We start from the raw sequence: 20813 nt of genomic DNA, 5'->3' as shown, positions 1-20813 counted from the left end.
GTGAGCGGCCTTCATCTCCCAAAGGCTGTTTCCAACCCTGGCCAGGCCCCAGCAGCTAGGCTGCTGCCCACTCACGACTCGGTGCCTGACACCCGACTCTGTTCCTCTCTACTGGTTTCAGCCAAGGAAGCAGGGACAACTATAGGATGACGAGTCCAAGTGTAAGAGAGAAATCCAAAGGTGACAATCTTAATCAGAAAGATAATCAAATCAACTTCCTTCTTCCTCAGGGTAGAAGCAGCACCTACTTTTAAGAGTCTTTTAGAATGCTGTGTCCTGAAGGATGCCAGTGTTTCCCTAGCTACAAGAAGGCTTGGCAAACAACAGCGGGACACCACCATCTCCTCCCATGTTCAGAGCCCTCGTCTGTAGCAGCTTTCAGCATCCACATTGTGAGCTCGCCATTGCCCCACCCTGAGGTGTCAACATGTGTGCTATTCAGTGTGACTCCTTTCAGAACCCAACCAGAGAGCTGCTCTACCCTGTGTGAAGTCCTCCCAGCAGGGTGGAGAGGGGGTGCAGGAGAGAACCTGGGGAAGAAGCAGCAGCTACACAGGTCTACACTGGAAAAAATCTAGGCCAAAGGGTCAGTCTTCTCAATGCTGCGACCCTTTAATAATAACTTTCATCGCTACTTCATTTTTAAGTGTAATTTTGCTACCGTTATCAATCATAATATAAATATGGGCTAGGCAGCATATATGAAATCCCTGAGAAAGGGTCATTGACCCCTGAGGGGTCTGATCTAGGTTATCAATCATAATGTAAATATGGGCTATGCAGCAAATATGCAGTCCCTGAGAAAGGGTCTGATCTAGGCAATTCCTTTGTGCTTGCATTAGTGTCTAGTGGGAGAGAGTTTTGTCTCACGATCAAGACAAGCGTATTTCTGAAAGTGACAAAGTGCTTGCGCCCAGCCAGTGTTAACGCTGCTACAAGCCCAGTCCTGATGTGGGCAGCTTGGTTCCTTACCTTTTCCTGCTGACGGCAGCTGGGACCTAGGACCTGAAGGCAATGTACGAAGAGAAGCATGGACGGCCGCATGGGTCTTCACGGCTAGCGTGCACACGCTGCCAAGGACTGTGTGCACTTGGAAACAGACTCTGCTCAGTGTGGAAGATGTCTGCACAGACCCCAGACTCTTAAGAACTCTGGTCTCGGGACACCAAAGTCCCACACAGCTTCTACATTCTCAGTCATCTCCACACTCCTCACTCAGGGCACTGAGGCCCAGTCTTGTGTCTGCAATCTACTGTTCATGGTCAGCAGAACAAGAACAGACACAGGGCAAAGTGGGAACCTGGACAGGTAAAATAAAAGCAACCAGTGAAAAGAAAGGTGGGGACCAATTGAAAATGAAGTGTTCACTGTCTCTTCGTGTACTTCCCACTGTCAGAGCGCACAGTACATTTAATAAGCCGGAGCAGGACAGTGGCAATGGCCCAGATGGCATTTCTGAGGTCTCAAATTACTACAGTCTCATTCAAATAAAATAAAAAAATGTAGTCCTATTTATTAAGTAAAAGTAAGTCTCGGGTGTTTTAGTCCAGTATTATAAAATATGCTTGTTACCTAAGGGGTGGGGAATCCCATAGCCTAAGACACAAAAAATTAGGGAATTTTCTACTCTAACACAGGAACTCTATAGCCAAAAGTTTCATGTAAGTCTCTTACCTTCTGAACGCCACCTTAACACATCCGTGTAAGCTGACTTAGAAAAGGTTGCCGCAGCATGGTGACTCTCTGGAGTCTGCACAGGACAGTGGCCAGGCAGCACTCACAAGTCTCCTAAACCCGAGCAGGCCAGGGCCTCAGGGTAACTGTGGCCCGCAAAACCCCTCTGAACACAAACAGGACCGTGGGGAAGCAGTAAGTGCGCAACAATCATTCAGGTAAAAAATCCATGTTAAAGAACGACTCCTCTGTTCAGCCTCCAATTTTTACTTTTAAAGGTACGTGAAGCCTCGTCTCCATGCCACAGTGTTCCCCTTACACAGGCAAGTCAATTATGCCTGCTATACCTACCAGACCTGGAACGGCTTCATTGCATAGGAAGATTTTTACTGTTTACATTTTCCCCTTAATTTTTAAAAAAGCATAGTAAAGAGTCTGAGGACAAATTATTCAACTGTTTATCATACATAAGACCGCATGACTATAATACAAAGGGGGTCTTTTTTCATTTAACGTTACAATATACACAGCAAGTCCGGACTAGATCTTACAATCTGAACACAGGTATTTAACCTTTTCCATGCTGTTTATGTTTACAATGCACAGAAGTCCTGTAACCAAACTGTGTAGTAAAGCACACAAAACTGGACTGTAACATAACACAGTATGCAGAAGCACTGGATTGTGTGGTTTCCGTTATGTAAGGATCGGCTTAAAAACTGCTTTCTTTTTTGGTGCTTGCTAAAATGTGGCAACCAGCACAGGGGAGAAAAAAAGACCTGAGCCACCTGGTGTGGTGTTGGGGTTTCTAAGCAGCAGGTGCCGCCACCGCATCCCTTCTGACCGAGCTGCACTCGAGGTGACGCCTTTATTCACGTAAACTCTCATTGACTACCAAGTTCAAAACAATCCACAGGCTTGACATTTAATTACAAAATAAATATGAATTTCCTGATTAACAACCAAAGTATTTGTGTTTATAAAAACAGGCTCTCCAAGTTTCCACTCACATTCACAGAGTTTCAGGCCTTTCTTCTGTCACTGCTTACAGATAAAAACCTGCTTTTGCTCAGGAAAAAAAAAAATTGACCTAGTCAGCCACATGGAGTTGACCAATAAAAAGTAACGTGGTGTTCTGCTGAGCTGCTTCCAATAGGGCTGTCGGCAGGCAGAGGTAGGTCACTGCTTCTCTCCCGGGTTTCTTGCGGTCCTGGACAGGGAAATCACTCTATCTCCACTCTCCCAATCCCACTGCTTAAGAGTGTAACACCCTAAAATTGCTCAATTTAAATGGGAGCACAAATTTAGCCACTGCCAGACTGTGTTACATGAAGGCAGCATTATCTCCAAGGAGGCACCTGCTAATGCCAGCCCGTTCACTTCAGGTCACGCTCAGGCTCTGCCTGCCTCCTGCCCTACTGTGGACCTACTGGTTCAATCAAGACCTCACATTCAAGTTACAAGTAAGTTACTCAGGAGTACAAGCATCAGCTGCTGGCTCCAGTGTCTGGATCCAGTGTCCCTTTCCCTTTGGAAGCCTGAATGCATTTAGAATGTGGCAGGTGTTTACTCTGTTCTGTCCAGTCCACAGACTGCTGTAGATGTCTCGGCTATGGACTCGACAACAGTTCCAGTTTTGTTTAAGCAATAGTACAGCCATAATTCCCACTGACATTGAAAATGGTCTAGTCACACCTTGTGTCAAAGTGCAGGACTGCTACATCATCGGTTACAGACATCTATGTGCTATAAAAACAGCTTTGGTACAATAAATTATCAAAAAGAAAATAAATTTTTGTAAAATTCACAGCATAATTGTGAGGCAAAAAAGCAGTCACATAAAATTCTGCATTTTAAAATGTTCAGGATGAACAGAAGACGTCTTTGTGCAGAAGAAATGGTGGCGACACCACGTGCCGAGAAAAAGCCAAAGAAAAGGTAAAAAGCAGGAAGGACACAGCTGTAGCTATTTCCATCAAAGCAAACCACTACGTCTGTGGCCTTCAACCAATAGGGAGTCAGCTTTATGACACACGCAAAGTGACCTTGCAATACCTTACAATTAGTGGGTCACAAAAGTCTATTTTAAAAGAAAGGCCTCTTGAATTACCCATTCTCTGTGTTTTCAGCATTAAGGACTGTCTGCAAACGCATGTCCGCAAGTGATTGTATCTGAAATGGTAGGCTCTTCTAACTTCGAGTCCAAATCCATAAGGCCAAAGGTTATCCCAAAGACCACCACTCAGACCTCCCCAGGACTGGCCACAACTGAGCCGGTGTTTGCTTCTCAGTGCACCTTGCTGAGGAGACCAGTCCCGTTCCATTCCTATCTTCCCATGGCCTCTCCAACAGGAGAGCCACAGGATCCCATGGAATTGCTGCTTTGCTCCTCGGTAGGCTCAGATAGGAGAGTCCTGATCCCCGCCACTTAGCATGCTTACTGTGCCTTCCAAACGTCAACACAATTGTTCCTCTCACACAGCTGAAGATGGTGTCTGTGTGAGCTGGAGGCCCTCTTCCTTACAGTACTGCATTCCGTGCCCAAATGTGTAGAGGACAGAAAACCCAAATCTCCCGCCCTACCCCAACCCAAAACAAAACATGGGGAAAAGGAGAAAATGTAAAAATGAAAAAAAGAAAAGAAAAAACCAAAACACCCTTATGGGGCCCTTTATGCAAATTCTGTGCAGTGCCTTTTTATTTTAAAATTAGTTGGCAAATGACCAAGACCAACATCTGAACATGAACTTTTGTTGGATAGAAAGACAAACCCACTGTGACAGGGAGATGGCAGGTTAAAGGGGGACAAAAAGAGGGCACCTCGGAGCTCTCCGTGAAGACAGGTGGACATGGCTCTTAAAAACTTCACTGTCCCTTTGCAATCTTTTCAAGTTAAAAACAAAAGTCAGCTTTGCCCTCTGGTAGCGGTTCAGTGTGTCAATCTCCTTCTGATTCAAGCAGCTTTGCACTTTGTTTTTGGGAAAAAAACACCACTTCTATAAAAACACACAAGAAACAAACTCAAGTTTCAATGTAGTCACGAGCTAGCTACAGGACTCTGTTGCACACACACTCCTGTCATGGGAGACTCTTCTCTATCAGCCCCTTGCCTCATGGTCAGGTGTCCTTCAGTCATGTAATGTGCAGGGCCTGTGTTAGCAGAAAATTGGTATGTCGGATGTCCAGCTATGCCAGTCTCTTGGCGGGGATTGGAGTAGACGGTCAAGTTAACGTCCATAGCTCCATTCTGTCCAAAGTCCAAGGCGTTAGCAGCCACTGGGCGGTTCTGGTAGGCTTGGTTGCCTTGATTACCAGTAGAGGAGGAAGATGTGGAGGAAGAAGTCGTTGAGGAAGACAGGGATGTCATGGAGTGGTGACTGTGGCCAACCTCCATGGAATCCTGGGTAGAGGAGCTATTTGTTGGAGAATTGTAGACCCTTGGCCTGGTCCGGTTACCCAAGGCTTGCTGTCCATGGTGGTGGTGATGGTGATGGTGGTGGTGGTGGTGATGGGAACTGTTTCCATGGTGATGATGCAATGCATTCGGCTGAGGGGCTACATGAAAGGTTGTTTCTTGAACAGGATGAGTTTCAACAGTGACTTGTGTAGGAGCTTCAGTGCCTGACCAGCCCAGAGGAGCCGGGAACTGCTGACGCACCTGGAAAGGAGACATTATCAAAGGGTTACTCGTCACCTGAGCATCGGCACTAAAGCAAGTGAGCTGGCAGGTGGGGAGAGTGTGGAAACTTTTAACACACTAGACAGTTCTATACCACAAAAGTCTATGTAAGTTCCAGAGCAAGGAACATTTTACTGTAAAAGTGGTTGTAGAAGGAGCGCTGGGTCTCCCAGCTCCTGGCCAACAGCTAGTTTTACCTGAAATAACAATACACAAACTGTATTCTTTTAAACACTGCTTGGCACATTAGCCCTAGCCTCGTACTGGCTAATTCTCACATCTACACTCATGGCCAGGCTCCTGTTTCACTATCTATGCCAGATCAGCAAGCTTCCTATAAAGAACCAAGCAGCACTCTGGGTAGGTCTGGAGAACTTCTACTTTCCTTGGAGTCCCTCCTCCTCCCAGCTTTCTTTACACAACAAAAGGATGCAGATTCACCCAGATGCTTGACAATCACTTCCTCCTTCTGAACCCAGCAGGAAGTACCAATGAGATCCCTCACACTAGATCCCGAATCACTTAGCCTAGACTAATGCAAGGACCTCTTTACTAAATAAAATAAATCAACAAAAATCACCCCCTGCTTCCATATTTGTCCTTCTCAGCCCACTGAGAGTAGCAAAGTTCTTTCAAAACACAATCGGCTCACTCTGTCTGAAAATCATCAGTGATTTCCTACTTCCTATCTCTCCAACCTTCCTTAAGTGCTTGGGTTCTAATCACCTGAGACCTCTTTCCCACCCTTGGCCTGGACATGCACTTCTGGGCATCAGCTCACCGCTTCCTCCTGTCAAGAATGCTTTCATTTCTAATCTTTGCATGCCAGTTCTGGAGTTCCCAGGTGTTCTGGCTAATGCTGCCCCAACCATCTGCGTCAAAGGCCACGGATTCCACCTTGTGTACTGTATTTTCCAGACTCCTTCGTGCCGGACACAGCCATCAGAACTGTGGCTGGAATGAAGGTGGACTTCAGCTGTCACTGCTCGCGAGGTGCAGGCAGGTCTGTCTGCTGGACACTGCACCGTGCACAGCTGAGCCCAGGCGAGAGCAGGGCACAAATGATGCACCCATGCTCTGAAGAGCCGCTTCGGTTACTTCAGTGCCACAGTCAAGGAAAGGGAACGCTCTATTCTCAATTTACTCGGATAGTGAATGTTTAGTCTACTTTACTCAATATGCCTCACCGAACAAGTGTTCTTCTCAGACGCATGAGCCTTGACTGGCTGAGCAGGGAGGGTCTAGCGCAGCCCTCACTAACACCATGCAGGGAATACCTCTGGGGTCCACCCCCAGACTTCCGTTTTTATGTAAACATTACTTGTCATTTTGTGTTTTGCTGTGTCTATTTGTGTCACTAGAAGCTGTCTCGACCACCAATTTAGCACAAATTGTTAAGTATTATTCAATAAAAATTATATGGAAATCCAGCAGGAAAAACAAAACTGGTAGACAATCTCAGAGAAGAAAATGTAGGTTGAACATCCTTAATCTGGCATGAAATGCTTTACAATTAGAGCACTTCAGAATTTCAGATCAGGGACACTCAACTACTTGATACTGCACACCAACACTTTGCACTGGAAGAGCCCTGCTACCCATGGGAGGGCCAATTCCTGATGCACGCCTATCATGTCAGGTGGAGAGAAGGGACTGACAGATCCTAACAGGGTGCTCTCTGAAAAATCTGAATGGTCAGCACGAGACTCTTGTGCTGCATCTATTATCAAATGGTTAGTTATAAAATCTTTAACCAGGGGCTGGAGAGATGGCTCAGAGGTTAAAAGCACTGACTGCTCTTCCAGAGGTCCTGAGTTCAATTCCCAGCAACCCACATGGTGGCTCACAACCATCTGTAATGAGATCTGGCGCCCTCTTCTGGCCTGCAGGCATACATGGAGGCTGAAAACTGTGTACATAATAAATAAATAAATCTTTAAAAAAAAAAATCTTTAACCAGGCAGTGGTGGCACACACCTTTAATCCCAGCATTTGGGAGGCAGAGGCAGACGGAGCTCTGTGAGTTTCAGACCAGCCTGGTCTATAGAGTGAGTTCTGGGACAGCCAGGGGCACACAGAGAAAACATGACTTACAAAACCGAAAACAAAACAAAACAAATGAACCCCTTAAATTATAAGGTGGGAATCATTGGCACAAGCATTGTGACTGCACAAAAAGCAGTCTGATGATGAGGATGTCTCCATGACAAGTGGGCAGGTCATGTATATAGCACAGATAAAGCTGGACAGAGGACAGAGCAGGGTGGGGGGAGATCTCATCCTGATATTCAGAAGCATACACAATCTTATAATAATAACAATTATTATTTGTAGATTTTCTGTTAACAGTTTCAGGCCATAGCAGATGTCACCAATGAAGTCAAACTGCAGACAGACCAGGGACACCAACACACTTTTCTCATTTTTTTCTTCCCTTCTTTTTGGTTGTATGCCTATGTGCTGCTGGAGACCACATCTAAGTAGGGCATGGTGTACTCCAGGCAAATGCTCCACCATTACCTGTACTATAAGTTGGTAATGACTTTTAGCTCTCAATTTACATTTACTGCGTTGTAAAAATCTTACAGAAGATAAGCTGACAATCATGACCAAAATTACATGCTGCCTCACTGTGATTCAGCAATTTTACTTCCAACTGTTTTCAGGAATTTACAACACAGACAAAATGCACATGAACGTTTTTTTTTCTTTCTTTGTATAACAGCTCTAGCTGTCCTGAAACTCACTTTGTAGACCAGGCTGGCCTCGAACGCAAAGATCCACTTCCCTCTGCCTCCTGAGTGCTGAGATTAAAGGCAGGCAGCCCCCAACCCCCAACCCATGCCACCTCCTCACACATAAAGTTGGGGGTTTTTTGGCTGTTTTTTTTTGAGCAGGCTTTCTCTGTGTAACACCCCTGGCTGTCCTGGAACTCGCTTTGTAAACCAGGCTGGCCTCAAACTCAGAGATCTGCCTGCCTCTGTCCCCAAACCCCGAGTGTTGAAATTATAGTTGTACGTGGCCACCACTGCCCAGTGAAGATTTTTTATTATGCCATCATAAATAGTAAAACTGACTATAAATAAACAAAATGCCCATTAATAAGCCACGAATGAAATAGCTCATAGAATATTCAAATAATGTAATACTGCAAAACAATATAAAATAGAAACTTTAATATAGGAAAAAATATCAAATCTATGCAAAATGTAGAAAAAACTAGATGTAAAAATTTGTGCGGTATGACACTGTTTCTATACAGGCTAGAGTGCAGGCCATACCTAGGGTAGGTGTTTCTATACAGGCTAGAGTGCAGGCCATACCTAGGGTAGGTGTTTCTATACAGGCTAGAGTGTAGGACATAACTAGGGTAGGTGTTTGGCGTGTATAGAATATTGTGTATGCATATAAAATATTATCTGACTAATACATATTATCTGTTAATGTATAATTAGATTGACTTTTACATGAAGAAAATCTTTTTAGAGACATACAAGCTACTAATGTTAGCTTGTACTAAACTAGTGGACGTGATAAAGAGGACTGCTCACAACGCTGTGTGCTAGGTTTCTTTTTTACCATGACACTGTATCAACTATTCAAAAACTGGCCAGCAAAATGGCTCAGCAGATAATGGCATTCATCTAAAGGCACTTGCCACTCAGCCTATCTGAGAGTCTAACTGTCCAGGACCACAGGTGGACAGAGATGACTCCCTGAAGTTGTCCTCTTACCTCTATAGCCATGCTATGGTTTCCGTGTGCCCACATACATACATACATACACACACACACAAAGTAAATAAACAACTAAAAAATTAACCCCCAAAGAAAAGAATACGTTGGGCACAGTAAAGCATGTGTGTGATTCCAACTCCTGGGAGGCAGGAGGAAGATGACATAATGCGGGAGTCAGCTGGGGCGCCAAAAGCCACCCAAAACAAACAGGGAGATGAGTAAGTAATGTGAAAACAATCAAACTGTGACTTGTGTAAGATAGATGGGGACACAGAGCATGTTATTCCGGGGACTTTCTCTGTGTGTTTACAGTACAGTATGTATGAAAGACAGGAACCAAGGACAGTTAGTCCAAAACCATTTAGGGCAGCTTTTCTGAGCAGGTGGCACTGGGAACTAAGTGCACAGTGCCATCACGAAGCCAGAGCAGGAAGAGTGGCCCAGCTGAGCACACAGACACAAGCAGAGAGGCCTGGGGATTAAGTGTGCCACATTCCACCTGTAAAAGATCTCAGTTTGAGCATTCTGAGGTCAGAGGAGAGGGGCAGAGCGCAGACACACTACTGTCGCAGCGGGCTCTACATGTTAATAACTTCCAGGTACAAGGGGAAACAAAGGCAATATAAAACAGGAGACACACATGGACTGGAGGAGGAGCTTGGGGCCGACAGACACACAGAACAGGGGAAGGGAACAGCAGCTGCACCGGTGAGCTATGGGAATGCATGCCTAGGCAAGGCTGTACAGGTGAAGACCCGGCCCAAAGCAGGAAAGTCAGGGAGAGAGGCCGAAGGCATCTACACAAAAGTAGAAAAGTTTGAAGCATTTTAGAGAACAGAAGGGAGACGGGACTCTGAGAAATGTGGAATTACCGAATAGTTGTGTGAACACGAACAGTGATAACGAAACCATGTGACAGTTTCTCCAGAAGAATCTAGCAGCCTAGTCACAAGAAAGGAAACCATCAACCTAGCAGATTCTACTTACTCCACCAAAACTAACCAACCTGCTTCTCACCACAAAAATCAAAATGTAGGCGACAGTGTGAAGGTGTATTATAAAGTCATGTGCTCTTGTCTGAACAGGAAACACCTCCACAGGCTCATGTTTGAGTATTTGGTCCCCAGCTGGCAGCAAGTGGCAGAGGTCAAAGCTCTTGCTGGAGGATGCTGTCCAGCCTCAAGTCTTACTTCCTGAATGCAGAGGGGCACCGTGATCCCCGTCTTCCCTAGAGAATGGAGGCTGTCCTGTGGGCTGGGGCTCCCTTCACTGCTCTCATCTGTGTTCAGATCTCAGCACTGTCGCTGCTGCCACCTGCCTCACACTATGACTCTAATAGTGAGTTTACGAAGATCACCAAGTTTAAGGAGCAAAACCAAGACTTCAAGGTTAAAAATCCAAGCACAGACTGATTCAGAAACCAAGTCTGGGAGTGGAGGTCACAAGAGGCCATGACAGAGACCCAGACTATGCAGCTCAGGTAGGGATCAAACTTCATGAGGCTTAGACGTTTCTGTGGCAAATAACATAATCACACAGGGGAAAGTCTAGACGGAAGGTGTGTGTGCCCAATGCGAGTTCTCATTTCTAACAAGAAGGGAGTTACATGGTGTCCATGGTCAAAGCTTTCCTCTTCAGCAGTGAGGGTATTACATGCCTTTAGAAAAAGAGGACACAGACACAGAGAGCCTCAAACATCCTCACACTTGAGCTACCACAGTTAAAGCGAGCAGGGCTGTGCCATGAACACTAAGAGCTCACCTGAGGACTGTGTGTCTCACAGTCCATGGCCTGGACAGCAGCCGTGAAGTGTCCTCCGCTGTGCCGATGCTGGTGCGTTGGGTCTGACCTGGCTCTCCCGCTGTTGCTCGTTCCCGAGGATCCACCTTCAGCAGAGGACATGACAGAGATGAGTTTAGAGGAGCCCCGCCCAGGGCTGTGCTCAGAGACTGCATCATCACTCACAGTGAGTGAGAGCGTGTGCTCTGCAGGCACCAGGACCCGTGCACTGACCCCAGCACCATGTAACATCCCAGCTGACTATGTCAGGAGACAGGGAACCTGGCTCACACAGCAGGCCTTTGTGTCAGTGAGACTCCTGTCTCCATGTGTGACCTTAGGTGTACGCATATGCACACTCAGATAAATGCACTGCACGGCGCATATAAAGACACATGAAACATTCAAGCTATAGTACTAACTTGAACTACATCATATTACTGAGCTCAGTAGACATCTTCCCATTTCAGCCATAATACAGCTAAGTTCACCTCAGTCATTTGCCTCAGCCACAATAAAATTCAAGAATATGGAAAAATAACTCCATTTAAAACCCATTTATAATTTTGGCTATTAAGTAGCTTTGCTTCCAACTGTCAAGTAGACAATTATCACATGATAAGGGCTGGATCTGCTACTATCTACCCAGGAGGGTGGTGTTTACAGGTGAGCAAACTCAAGAGTCACGTACTTGCAAAGAACAGGGTTAAGTAAAATAATCCTTGTCACCCATTACAAAATTTTAAAAAAATTAGTTTATCAATACTCTAAAAGAACCCCACACTAGTAAGCAAACAGAAAGCACGTGCAAGCAAGCCCCGCAGTGAGATGGCAGACCTGAGCTGGACGATGTGCTGGAGGTGGTGCCTGAAGACTGAGACTGCTCCATCGCAGGGCTGGTAGACACACTGTTACTTGTGTTTGTGCCTTCATCAGCTGTTTTCTTGAAAAAACTGTGCTGCAGGGCATAATAAGGTTGAATCCGAGTTTTGGGGTCATAATCAAGCATCCTTAAAATGAGGTCTTTGAACTTCAAGTAGTCAGCTACAGTATGACCCGATTCCCCAGCACGCCGTCCACCAGGTCCTCCTGTCTCTACTCCGAGAATATTATGAAGTTTCCGGGTTCCTGGTGGTTTGTATTCCTGTTAAAGAGAAAACAAAGTCGGTGGGAGACGTGACACCTACACGATTCACTCCAACGTCTGAGGCGCTCATGGGTACCAGGCTTTGTGAGGAAGGACAATCACTGAGACAGTCAGCCACCCCCTACTTCTGCATACAACACTTAGATACACATGGCTACGGAAATCCAATACAGTTTTGAGAACAGAAAAACGACTACGAAGGTCAGTGTAGCTCCGTGACCAGCAGATGATGGCTGGCCTAGGCTGGGCTTGCACAACTTCGAAGACCCAGGGAAAGTAGACGATGGCCGGCCTAGAGTCGGGTTTGTACTACTTCACCCAGGAACATGATACTTGTTTTTCAAGTTTGTGTAAGAAGCAAACAAGAGAGTAAACACACAGAATGACACAGAAAAGCCACAAATACAATCACTGTGAAGTTTTTTGCAGAGAAATATGGACTCTGACCTGTTCTACTCTGTACCTAGGTTTGTTCTGAGACAGGGCCTAGGAATGTAGTCTTGCCTGGCCTACAACTCACCAATAGACCAGGCTGACTTCAAACTCACAGAAATCACAGAAAGACTTGCCTCTGCCTCCCAAGTAATGGAACTGAGATTAATGGTGTCCAGCACGAAGCCAGGCTGGCTGTGTACCTGAGAACACGCTGCACTGCATCCCTGATGGTGGCTCAGAGTACAGAAGCACTGGCTATGCCAACCTGCTAGGACACAGTGAAAGCACCAGTCTTCTCTTACAGCATGGCTCAGGAGCTGGTTAACAACACAGTGGGTTTTCCTGACAGTTATTTGGCAAAGTGCAGCAGTGTCAGCCTCCAGCTCTCTACAAACGTCAAGGTCACAACAACATCACTGGACTTGGAGTGACAGTGTGGGATTCTTCAGATGGTTGTTCAAAGTCAAGCATCAGGACAAATCACAAATGCGCGTGCTTGGCAAGTGCTCTTCCACTGACCACAACCCAGACCCTAGCAGCCCTGGAGTGGAAAGAGGACAGCATGCCGGACAATGAGCAAGGACAATTCAGCCACATGTGGGCAGACAGAGAAGGTGGAAGAGGTCGGGCTGCTGGTGAATGGCAGCGTGGACAGAGCTCTAGAGACTCCTGCAGCCATGAACAAACAATGCTGGAAGGAGCCTCCTCTCATGGTACATAAACCTGAGTCAAAAACCCAACACCTAGATTCAGCTAATGCCAGCCCTATCCTACTGTGTACAAGATATGTCTGCTTCTCAAAGGAAATGACACTTATATCTCAACTTTCCTCAAATACAGAAAGATTTAAAAAATTATAGAAACAAACAGTGGAGTCCATAATTTAGTGGGGGAAATGGGTTACCAATACCATACTGATAAATGGCTCAGGCAGGAAAATTGGCAGGCAGGCAGGCAGTGAATATAAGTTATACAGTTGAAAATGTAGACAACCATGTATATAGATGGGATTTCAGAAGAGGAAAAGTATTCATTAAAAAATGAAGACAAATATAAATTTTAAACTGAAACATTATCAGAAGTGAAGAACTTGCTTAACATCTGAGTGTTGTATGCTCATGGGCAGAGGCCAATAGACAACCTCAAGTGTCATTTTCTGTTCTTCCTCTAAGCAGCATCTGTCGTTGGTCTGGAACTCACCATGCAGATCAGACTGGCTGGCTGGGAAGCTCCTGGGACATCCCTATCTCTGCCTCCCAACACCGAGACAAAAATGCATACCATCATGTCTGGCATTTTTGCTTTAGGTGGATTCTGGGGCTCGAACTCTGGTCTCTGTGCTTACAAGGGAAACATGTCACTGACACCTATTTCTTTAGCCTCCATTGATGTGGGAAGGTCTTTGTATATCTGTTGCTTTCATTGGTTAATTAACAAAGAAACTGCTTGGCCTGATAGGTCAGAACATAGGTGGGTGGAGTAAACAGAACAGAATGCTGGGAAGAAGGAAAGTTAGGTAGACGCCATGCCTCTCCACTCCAGGGCAGATGCCATGGAGCCAGCCATCAGTCAGGTCAGACATGCTGAATCTTTCCTAGTAAGCCACCACCTCCTGATGCTACACAGATTATTAGAAATGGGTTAATCAAGATATGAGAGTTAGCCAAGAAGAGGCTAGAGATAATGGGCCAGGCAGTGTTTAAAAGAATACAGTTTGTGTGTTGTTGTTTGGGGTGAAAAGCTAACCATGTGGGAGCCGGGTGGGACAAAAAGCAGGCCTGCCGCAGCTCCTTCTACAAATGGCACCCAACGTGAGTTTTAACAACAGATTAGGATTCAGAGTACTGAGGAGCCATGGTTAAGAAAATTAATGGCAACCAAAAACACAGAGCAAAGATATTATCAAAATTCAAAACACAAAAGCAAGGTATACACTACTGCACTCCCATACTGCAGACGGTCCAAGCAGGCCTGTTATCCACTGCAAGACCCTGTGCTAAACCAAGCAACCCACCCATCACACCAGAGAAAGCAATCTCAGGGTAACACTAAACTGACAACCATGTGTGTAATTGGGGAAGACAGTAAGACCAAGCAAAGCAAATGTCTGATGATATCTAAGTACCACAAGCCCAAGAATCCCAATACACTCTAAGGAGAATAATTTAAAAAATTATGTAAGTACATAATAATCAAGTGTTTTAATCACCCTGAAGGAAAAGGAAACCATATTACAAATGCACAGCACTAAGAACAAACACTGACTTTCTTCACAGACCGTGCAATCGAGAAGAGGCAGACCATATTCCTGAGGTGGGACATGCTAATCTAGAGCTTGGCAGACAGTGAGCTACCACAACCTGAAGAACTGCATCCTCTCAGACAATGACCTGAAGGAGTCTTCCTTCCTCCCTACGTTGCTTTCCACCAGGTATTTATTAGTGGCTAGAAATGCAACTAACACTATTGACAGAAACACACAATCACCCTACAGACCACTAAAACAAAGTATAATTTTTATCAAATACACAAGAAAGAATCACCAAGACAGATTACATACTAGGTTACATACTAGGTTATAAAACCAGACTATAAATTTTAAATGAATGAAATCACATTTTAAACCATAGTGCTACTGAGCTAGAGATGAGTTAACATGTCTAGAAAATTCTCAAATAATTTGAAATGGCTAACAAGATCACTGTTGAGTTAGAGAAGTCACAAGCTACATCAGGACAACTCTGACGAGATCAGGAAGTTGAACTCAACGTTGCACCAGAGAATGCCAGGGCCAAGTGTGCTTCATTACAGGTTAGGGTAAATGTTCCCAAGTCAATTAACAAATTCAGTCGGGGGGGGGGGGGAATCACATGATCATCTCTGTAGATGCAGAAATGGCCTGTGACAAGGTTTAAAATGGAGTATCAGTGTAATTTCTAGCAGGACCTGACATTCGAATACAAGCTTGTTTTCAGATTTGACATAGAAAGAAAAAACCTACAATGTGGACTGATTCCTGGAAGGCTTGCACTGCCTGCAGTCAGGAATCACTAAGGAGACAGTGATCCACACTGCTCAGCTAGTATAGGGACAGGGCACTGGAGAACAGCCCAAATGTGCAAACATAAAAGGTGAATTAGCTTTGTTTAAAAAAAAAAAAAAAGGCCAAATTAGCTCAATAGGAAAAGGCAATTGTCAGCAAATGATGCTCAGCACTGCCCCCTTCACATTATTCCATGCTCAAAAATGAATTCAAGGTGAACCACAGCAAAATTAAGGGAAAATCCAAAGGAATTTCAGGAGAAAACACCTATAAAGCAAATTTTTACTAACTCGGGAATTAGAAAATAAAGCTCTACAGATCTGAACAACAGCATCAACTATTACAGGTGTTTCCTAACACAAGTCTCACTGGCATCCAAAAAGAGCATGTTTAGAAAGGAGTAAGCCAGCACTGCACGGGAAAGAGGCTGACAGACAACGAAGGCCTCACTCCCAGAGTGAGTAAGGCCCCTTCTGAAGAGTAAGAAAAAACTGAAAGAAGCTCTATGGAATATTGCCTGATGATGATAAACACACATAGGCCCTACACTCTGGCAACTCTAGTCTGAGACAATGCCACCATTAAAAAAAAAGATGTGTGGTGTTCTCACTAGCCTTAATCAATTAGTCCTTAATTATGTATGAACAGAAACTTTACTGACAGATAATAAATTACAGTATAGTCAGTGAAATACCATGAAGCAATAAAATGAGTTAAGACCTGAGATGAACAATATAAAATTCCCCCAAAATATTATTTTACTAAGTAGGTGTGATTCTTAATCTTCATTGTCAACTAGACAGAGCTTAGCAATCACCATGGAAATAAATCTCTAGATGCAGCTGTCAAAGTTTTCTACATTGTTTTTGTTGAGAAGAAACTTATCCAAGTGTGAGAAGTACCAATCCACAAGACCAGGGTCCCAGAAAGAATAGAAGGAGACGAGAGCTGGGCAGCAGCATCCACCCCTCTGCTTCCTGACTGCAAGTACAGGTGAGACCCAGCTCCTGTTCCTTCTGCCATGCTCTCCCTGCTACAGTGAATGGCACCCACAAACTGCAAACGAAACCTCCCTTTCTTCTGTAAGTCACTTTTGTCAGAGCAGCAAGGTTAACATGTTAGGTGGCCATAGCACAGACTGTCATTTTTATGACGTATACCTATTGATTAATCCCACCTGCAGCAGAAATCAGAAGAACAGGACAGAGTCAGAACACAAGGTGGGACTTTGTGATACTACTCTATATTCTATGTTAGATAGTGAATGCAAACTGAACACTTGCAATATGCACATATTATTGCAAATAAATTATGCTTCAATAAAATAGCAAGATTTGTGCATCTGTGTCCACTACAGAAGAGAACTACAGTTAAATGTGCATTTTTGGTGATATGAATGAGAATGTTTCCCATAGGCTCATGGGTCTGCCAACTGGGTGGAGACGTCTGTGAAGATTTTGGATACGTGGCCTTGCTAGACAAAGTATGCTACTGGGGTAGGGTAGGAGTTCAAGCTTAAAGCCACATACCATTCCTGTTTGCTGCTTCCTGGCTGTGCTGAAGAAGTGACCTCTCGGTTCAGAGCTTCCAGCTCCAGCCATCATGTCTGCCACCTGTTGCCATGTTGTCCTAGCCATTCTGGACAAGAACCCTCTGGAACTTTAAGCCCAAAAGAACAGTTCCTTCTCTAAGCTGCCTTGGTCATGGTGTTTTATCATAGCAATAAAAAAGTAACTAGTAGAGATTCCATTTAAACCTTGGAATATGGGCTTCTGAAATATGAAAGTTGAAAAATTACGCAGTCAATGACAGTGTCTGAATTTTTGCTATCTCCTCCCCCACAGATGACCAGCTGATTGCAGATGCTGTTGCTTTGCTAAAAGAGAAATAAGTCAATCACTAAGTTTGACTGGGAAATCTCATCGAATTTACAGTTAATTAATGGGTATTAAAGTGTATGCTAAGATTTGATTCACAAAGAAATAAGATATACTAATTTATGAAATGCCTCTAATAACCAATACACAATAATAATCATAGCTCAATTTGGGAGAAATGATAGCTGACGAACCAGCTCCTTAATTTAAAATGACAGAGACTGGAAAAACTGAATGGGAAGAATGTTTTATTTAAAATGAAAAGATGGCAGCAGACTGGACTGCAGAACAAACATGGCAGCAGATCTACCTGGAGCACTAGTCAGACTGAGGACGTTCTACTCCGGTTCTGTCACAGGAAGATGGGCTGGGAATGATAAACTATGGACATACATGGAAGAGACTCAGGGTGCCTGTATTTAGAGACGGCTTTTACAACATGTACAGGAATGAAGTCGCAGGTATAATTTAGGAACTGGAGGCCGATGGCCTACAATTAGAGAGCAAGGCAGAACGCAAAAAGCTGCAAACCAGTTATGACAGGAATAAAAACTATATATAAATCTCCAGTACTGTGAACATCATTCGGAGCTGGGGCTAGTTCAGTTGGGAGTGCTTGCCTAGCACCTCAGCTACACAGCAAGTTCAAAGTCAGCCTAGACTACACAAGACTTGTCTCAAAAAAAAAAAAAAAAAAACAAAACCAACAACAACAACAACAAAATAGGGCCAAAGAGCTCAAAGAGCTTGGGTTAAGAGCTCTTGCTGTTCTTCCAAGGACCAGAGTTTGGCTCCCAGCACCTACACTGGGAAGCTAATTATTCCAAAACCCAACGAGATCCGATGTCACCATAAGGCCTCTGTAAACATACACATATATACATGCAGAAAAACACTATGAATAAAAAAACTTTAGGAAAAAAAGCAACAACAAAAATCACTAGACATTAAAAGGCTTTACGACCAAGTAAATGTGAATTAAAACACCCTCAGTTCCCTAAAGATGACATCTGGTGGCAGCATCACTAAAATACAGGATAAAAGAACTAAAGAAAAAAGTTCTTAAATATTAAAAACCCAGAATTACAACCAAAAGGTAACATGTATATAACAACTTTAATTATGTATCTGCACATTTTTTTTCATTTGATAAAGCCCAAACTAGACTAGATATAAAATCAAGATGGAAATTTGGTATCATTTACTTTAAAAATTAATATAGTTGGGCCTCTGAAACAGGCGTCAGATCTACTGTTGTTTAGAAGACGCAAACACTGTGCTATCTCAAGCACTGAGCTGGGAACCTGAACTCCACTGTCGGTTCATATCCCTGAGAAAACAGCACAAACTGCCTAAAAATCATTTTTTTCAGCAGGGCTGTGGTGGTGCACCTATAATCCCAGCACTTGGGAGGCAGAGACAGGTGAATCTCTGTGAGTTTGAGGTCAGCCTGATCTACAAAGTGAGTTCCAGGACAGGCTCCAAAGCTATAGAGAAACTCTGCCTCAAAACAAAAACAAAAAAATCATCTTTTCCACTTAAAAAAATAACTGACTGTACTTCTGATTTGCTGTGTGCAAGCTGTGAACGTCCTGATTCATTATGGACAGAAGCACTCCATCTTCACCAGCTGTCTCCAAATACAGCAGACAGGAGCATGCTCCCATCACAGCCCAAACAATCCTGACCATCAAGCAAACACTGGCCCATGCACACAGTTCAGATCAACAACACTCAACTGATCAAAATACCATCTTTTAATTACTAGTTATAATATTGTTGTCAAGTAAATTCAAGGAGCTATGATGTGGCTCCCTGATGAGGAAAAAAGACAGAAAAAAAGGAGGTGGGGAGAGAAAGGAAGCCCCCTCCAAAAACAAGTGTACCCCTATTTTTACCCGTTTTCCATCTTTGGTCTTCTTTAAGTTCCAAGAGCCATCAGGCAACTTCTCAAAGAACTTTCTTGCTTTTGGTGCTTGGTCAAGAATATGAGCAGGTGGGATGCCCAAAACTTCCACTATTTTATTCATCTGATCTACCTGTATTAAAAAACAAAAACAAAACATGTAATTTCAACTGTATATTCATTCACTTCTGCTTGTCACTTCCTCCCTAGGTCAGCTGCACATGACCCTGTGCAAGGCCCTCTTCTGGACACTGAGTACGCAGTCAAACCACTAGATGTGATCCATTTTTGCCCTCATGGGCTACACACTGAGCAGAAGGGAAAGCAGATAATCAACAACTAAAAACACAAATCTACAGTGAGCCTTGGGAATCAGATGCAATGGAAACACTAAGACAGGGTGGGGGAAGTTTTAAGTGTCTATAAAGCCAAAAACAAAATTGTACTAACATATAGGCATTAATTAAATAACAGTTTAAATGAAAACTATGCACGAATACAACTGTGTATCTATCATGAGGCTAAAAATCATGCGTAGTGACAAAACACAGAAAAGCAAATAGAAAAAAATCCTGTTTGGGAAGAGGCCAACTAGAAATGTAGTCAAGCCATAAGGAACTGATTCTGGACAGAAACAACTCAGCCCCCACCCTATGGATGCCCAAATCCATGGGTACTCAGATCTGTTGTACAAAAGGAATATATGCATGTAATTTTTGTGCATCCTCCTATACGTCAGATCTTGTCTAGATTACTCATAATTACAAATACTAGAAAAAGTCATTACACCGCACTGTTGAGGGAATCCTTACACAAAGAAAGGGTCAGCACTTGTTCCCTACAGGTGACATTCCTGCTATGCTAGACTTGGTTTACCAGTAACAGCTACACTGTGATTCAATTAACCTAAAGACCGTATTTCAAAGTTAAGACATAAATAATCTCAGGTATAATAAAACTCAAATTCAGACATTTGTACTCTCTCATCTCACAGACAATTTCTAGCAATGAAAAGACATGCCTGGAATAGTTTTTGACCAACCACCTCTCTACCCATACAGATGTAATCTTTTTTCACAAATATTGCTGATAGAATTAAAAGATGCAGAGCCAGGAGGGAGAAGAGAGATCACAACCTGAGTCTGAGCACAGAGAACGAGAAAGAAGGTGGGGAAAGGGTCAGAGCAGCTGAGTAGGCATCAGGGGGCTCCACTGGGAAGCTGACTTGAGAACACAGTCTGCAGTGCCATCTGGGAACCAGTGCATTAAGACAGGAAGAACAAGTGTGAAGGGCCAGGCAGGGCTGGTGGTTGGTGTTTTCAGTGGACCACAGAAAGACTGTGGGCTGAGTCAGGGGAGCAGGGTGAAAGGGCAGAAGGGTCACCGAAGAGAGCCGGCACAGAGGGACAGGAGCATATCAAACACAAAGGATTTTGGTTTTGACAATGAGAAAAACGGGAGGCCACTAAACTCCCAACTGATTCTAATACTGTTTAATCCCAAGAAAGTTAGAAATTATAGGTTAAATTATTTATT

The 20813-nt window shown here is 44.0% G+C and overlaps 1 protein-coding gene across 3 annotated transcripts in view; it reads right to left on the bottom strand.

Moving 5' to 3' along the window:
• Nucleotides 1-2108: 2108 nt before the first annotated feature.
• The window catches only part of Dyrk1a (dual specificity tyrosine phosphorylation regulated kinase 1A), a 118662-nt gene continuing 99957 nt past the window's right edge, over nucleotides 2109-20813 (bottom strand). For all 3 annotated transcript variants that reach the window (XM_075960910.1, XM_075960891.1, XM_075960900.1), the window contains 4 exons: nucleotides 19270-19410; nucleotides 11707-12013; nucleotides 10852-10976; nucleotides 2109-5332 (listed from right to left, as the gene is read on the bottom strand). In XM_075960910.1, coding sequence (XP_075817025.1) covers nucleotides 4712-5332; nucleotides 10852-10976; nucleotides 11707-12013; nucleotides 19270-19410 — 1194 coding nt within the window. In that variant the 3' untranslated portion in view covers nucleotides 2109-4711. The remainder of the gene's footprint in view (nucleotides 5333-10851; nucleotides 10977-11706; nucleotides 12014-19269; nucleotides 19411-20813) is intronic.

The sequence above is a fragment of the Microtus pennsylvanicus genome, chromosome 1, assembly GCF_037038515.1.
Source record: "Microtus pennsylvanicus isolate mMicPen1 chromosome 1, mMicPen1.hap1, whole genome shotgun sequence".
NCBI classification, from domain to species: domain Eukaryota; kingdom Metazoa; phylum Chordata; class Mammalia; order Rodentia; family Cricetidae; genus Microtus; species Microtus pennsylvanicus.
Note: the sequence above shows the minus strand (reverse complement) of the source record. Positions and strands in the feature narration are given on the sequence as shown.